The sequence below is a fragment of the Stegastes partitus genome, unplaced genomic scaffold (genome assembly GCF_000690725.1).
Source record: "Stegastes partitus isolate 25-593 unplaced genomic scaffold, Stegastes_partitus-1.0.2 Scaffold161, whole genome shotgun sequence".
Classification (NCBI taxonomy): Eukaryota; Metazoa; Chordata; class Actinopteri; family Pomacentridae; genus Stegastes; species Stegastes partitus.
The window spans coordinates 86374-91617 of NW_007577892.1; the positions used below are offsets into that span (position 1 = coordinate 86374).

At 37.9% G+C, this 5244-nt stretch overlaps 1 protein-coding gene across 1 annotated transcript in view; it reads right to left on the reverse strand.

The window, feature by feature from the left end:
- Positions 1-5244, reverse strand: part of ezrb (ezrin b) — a 38984-nt gene that overhangs the window by 7769 nt on the left and 25971 nt on the right. The window contains exon 10 of the mRNA XM_008279501.1: positions 2274-2404. Coding sequence (XP_008277723.1) covers positions 2274-2404 — 131 coding nt within the window. The remainder of the gene's footprint in view (positions 1-2273; positions 2405-5244) is intronic.

Below are 5244 nucleotides of genomic sequence, written 5' to 3' on the forward strand. Positions count from 1 at the left end.
TTTTCATAGAATTTTTATTTATTATTACTTTTGTCAGATTCATTTATTTCTATGGCCATTGTGGGTTTTTCTTTCATTAACCGAGGGGTACCAACAATTTTGTCCACGTGTATATATGAAGAATGAGTTTCTTGCTGGTCTATGTGGTGGCACGATCCAGTGGGAAAAGGTTTTTGGGATCCACACAGCTTCTGCGGATCTGCATCTGCCGGGTAAAGGGATGCTCTGCTTTGGTCGGGGACAGCAAGTGTTGTGGCAAAAAGTGATCATCTGTCAAAACTGATTGTTGTGCTGTGAATAAATTATCCTCACATATCTTAACTTATCTGGTCTATATGCCAGAATATAACCAGTTATATAACCTAGTTGTTTTTACTTGTTGAAATAGCTTTAAAGGACCAATTTTGCTGATATAGTGCAGTTTTCCATCTGCCGAGACATGAATGCAGCCCCCACATTATGACTGAAATGGCAATAATGTATCAGAATGATGTGAATTGATTTGGGAAGGTCATATCACAGTCTAAATAAGAATATTAGACACATCAAAAACATACAGCCTAAACACTGGAAACACTACTACAGTATTGCCAAAAATCATCCTAAATGTGATGCCTCATTACGCTCCAAACCGCAAACATTGTCTGGTCACAATTATTTGGCTATAAGAAACATTATAGTTTCACAAACACAAACCTTGGCTGTTATTACTGATCCAGAGGGAAAGCAGCTGTAGGTCATATACGCTGGCCAATATGGCTATAACAAGAAGTGCACAATCTTACTCTTAAAAATATGATCCCCACTGTTTTCATTTAAAATATGACCCTCATGAATGAATTAATCTAATTTCAGTCATAATGAAGGGGCTGCAATCACTTTTTGACAGGTGGAAAACTAAAATTCTTCCTCTAAAGATCTTTTCACTGGGGAAAAAAAAGAACTGTATTGGTTATAATCCAACCCACAGATCAGGTAAAGCAATGTAGAGATAAAAGGAGTGCTTCCATCCTTCATCTTTGACAAATGATCATCCTTTGGCCTGACACCAGCACAACAGGTCAGATCTATCAAGATCGGAATTCCAACTCCAGTGAACACCGGGCACCAGGAAAAAAGGTAGTTGTGCTGGAGGACAGGTAGGCCCTAATTCTCACAACCACTCCTCCCCATCTTCTGTGACATCTTTTACAGGCAATGGCAAACAACTGACAATGCAGGTATGCATCTGGTTTTTCAAACTGATGCTAAAAGTATATACAAGTATACACAATTATAAACAAGCAGAGCAGCAACATCCTGACAAAATATGGAAAACTAAAAAACCAGCAACAAACAGTATTCTGAGCTGATGTGACAAACAATTCCCAATCATATCATTAGCCAAAATGAATAAATCAACTATAAGTTCCACAGTGTACTGACTAAATCGACCTGCAGTCTTAGAAGCCTAAGTGAATTAAAAATTAACATGAAAAGCTAGTATTTGCAGTATATGAAATCATCTGAGACTACTTATTTTGTGCTGAAATGATAACAACACACTCAGAGCAAACCAACCGGCCTCCGCATTTGTATGATTTCTGAAAATAGAATTCTGTTAATTGGTGATCCCAGCACAGAAACCACTGAGAAATTACAAGTTTGCCTACGGTTTTTACGTTATCTGCCATGTTAGTTTTTGAGCTGTGATACGCAAACTGCTGTTTGCAAAGTTTACACTCTACCTTTTGTCCATTCGTTTGAACAAAAGGCAGCTTTGACATGGCGTCAGTTAGTTTTGAGTTAAGTGAATGTTGAATAAGTTAGAGTAAACAAACATGGTAAATGGTCTGCACTTATGTAGCGCTTTTTTCTACCTTAGTGGTACCGAAAGCGCTTTACAATGTGTTTCTCATTCACCCATTCACACACCAATGGTGACAGAGCTGCCATGCAAGGTGCTGCCTGCCATTGGGAGCAACTTCGGGTTCAGTGTCTTGCCCAAGGACACTTCGACTGTGGAGGGGCGGGGGATTGCAGGACAACCCGCTCTACCACCTGAGACACAACCGCCCTGGGGATGATCACAGGGGATGATCACAGGTATTCTGTTTCACCCACTGCCAAAAATAATGGATTAATCCTAGAATGTGCATTTACCTTTAAGAAAGTAACAACGGCAATGGTCCAACCAATGAGAATTCGGTTGAATGAGACTGCAGACCACAGCCCGAGTACTGACAGGATTAAGTGATCGATGAACCACCAAAGGACACTCCCCCGCTTCTCACCTTTCTCTGCCTTCCTGGTCTTCTCCTCAAACTGGAAAAGCCTCATTCTCAGATCCTCCTTCTCTCGCTCCATCTGCTCCTTCTCTCTCTCAATGGCCTCTCTCTTCTTCTTCTCATTTTCCAGCTGGGCCCTGCAGAGAAGATCGGGCTACCATGAGTCAACAAAAAGAGCTGTCATAGTTGATATATAGTTATGGTTGCAAACATGAACACATACATTTGTACACACACAAACACGGTTTACCACATGTTTGCACAACCTGCTTCATTACATCTGATCGAAACAATGAGCGCCTGTAATGGTCACACGCTGCATAATATAACTTGCATGTAAATATAGTTTATTTCACATAGTGACCACTGGCAAGGGTGGTCTTGGGATTTGAACTTGCACCACACATACAAGGATTTGGCAACAGAATTATCCTGAAGTACTTCAAAGTTTATCCACACAACACAGCATAAAAATGGCCACAGTCAAAAAGCTGCAAGATGAAAATAGAGTCGTCAGCAACAAGGATTCTTTAAATTCATTAATATTGACTCCACCAGTCAGTTGCTCAATTTATTGACTAATCGTTTGGCATATAAAAAGGCAAAAATATAGATAGCATTTTCAGGCCAAGTTTCTTGACCCAAATTGCTTTTTTTTGATAAAATACTAAAGGCTGTCTAATTTACATTAATAGACTTCCATGCAAAACTGTAAAAATGTATATTTGTGAAATCCCAAGTGATAGTTTTGCATTTTAGAAAAAAAAACAAAAACAAAAACAAACAAAAAAAAACATAAAAGCAACAGATTTAGAAACGAGTCAATCAACTAATTGGCATATTTAATCATTTTAGCCCTAACATCAGAATAAAGCCTGTTGTTGTAAACATAACATTTTCAACTAGAAAAGCCCTTGGAGAGTGCAGACCTCCGCCAGCAGGTCATTTCCAACCATACTGTGATTTCCGGCCAATGTTAAAGTCCTGCACTCATTTTATCTACACTATTAGATTTATGGATAATCAAAACATACCTTTAGCATTTGAATTAACATTGGTATCATTAATAACAAACTGATGTAGTGATGAACGGCTGTTCTGTACTCTCAAATATTTTGTACACTTACATTATTTCTGCAGTTACTTCCTGGCTTATAAGCTGTTAGCTAACACTATGCTCGGTTGGCATAACTACAGCGATGCTATTGCTAACATAAAAAGACAGGGAGTAACTTTAGCTAGGTTAGAACAACTTCATGCAATGCAACGTAAATAAAAAGCATGACCGACGCAACGAAGCACGCGCCACTTGTCATGACTCATGGCAAAGAGAGTTAAAGTGAAACAGGAGACAGGTTGAGTCATTGTCAATGTGACAATGTTGTTATGAACTTATCTGTCAGTAGCTCCGCTCAGCCCACTCCTGTAATGTAGCCTGGCTGTAGCTTACTCCTGCACTACTGAGAAGACAGTGGTGAGGACTGAAGGATTGAATGGAGTCACAGCTCCATCTAGTGGACAAACGGCGCAATGACAGCATTCTGCACGACTGTGACACTTAACAGCATTTACCGTTTTATGAGAAAAAAACCAGACAGTAAGCCAGAACATCACCAAAATTTAATCAGCTGTTCATTGTGCCATTAACAACATTTCCTGAAAATTGCATGAAAATCTGTTCATAACTTTCCCAGTTATGCTGCTAACAAACAAACAAACCAGCAAACAGATAAACGCCGGCTAAAACATAACCTCCTTGGTGGAGATAATGATATACAACATAATAAACCAGAATATTATTATTATATTTTAAAAGCTTGGACCAAAAATATTGGTGCTTCTGCCTGATAAATGATTGTATATCAAAACTATTACTGATGAAGTTTCGGCAAGTAATTTATTATTTAAATGACTAGTCTTTTTAGCATCAGTTTGACCTCTGTCAAGAACCCAAGCTTGAAAACATACACAGCCAGTCAGTCAGTCAGCTTTATCTCTTATTTCCTACACATCATTTTGCAGTCAGTTTGTTTATTGTGTACCGAGTTCACTTTGGTTTTGTTAAATAATATATTTCAAAATACTACAAAGTAGGGCTCAGCTTTTCTCTCAGAATACTTATGCTCTGCTCTAAATCTGTCTTTAAAAAAAAAAAAATCATGGAAAAAGATTTCTTTGTTTCTGGCTTTTATTAAAAATTGAAAAAAAAGAAAAGAAAAGAAAAAAATGGAATGATTTATGAATTTCTAATGGTTGTTCGACTGGTATTTAGTGTGTTGTCTGCTTGGTGTTACATCACTATGTTTGAGCAGCTGTGCAGGACAGACAGTGGGCAGAAAGCTGTTTCTGAGACCACAGCATTCATTCAATTTCAGTTCAGCTGATGCAGAAGGTGGATTTTCTATACTTGAAAGGGAATGCTATATCATCACCCGATAAATACATCAATTTACATGCACTGAACTATGTCTAAGCTTAGTTAAGAAAAGTATCTTCCACTGATGAAGCTGTTCCAACCAAACAAGGTCAGACTATTCAAAAGTGCTCTGAAGGGCTTACTCCACTCAGAGAGACATCTTGCAGTGTGGATACTGTCCTAAAGCTGCACTAATATTTTCAAACAAATAGTCCTTCTTACTTTTAAAACAGGGGATTTTTGACTTGAATGAGGGTATGAGGTACTCTACACTTTTACACAGTTTATTGTGTATATTTTGTTCAGAACAAAAGTTAAAAATTTGCTGCTTTTAACAATAACTGTATTTTCAGCAGGATATCTTGACTGTTGGTCAGACAAAAGCAGACATCTGAAGAGGTCATTTTGGACTCATTTTGGCATTTGATTGAGACTAATCAAAAATAGAAATAATGATGTGGTGCAGCACAAAATTCTTTTTCAAATATGTTAATTTGGTATTCAAATATCAGATGTGTTCAGATATACAATATTGAATAAAAGGCCTGCATACTACCACTA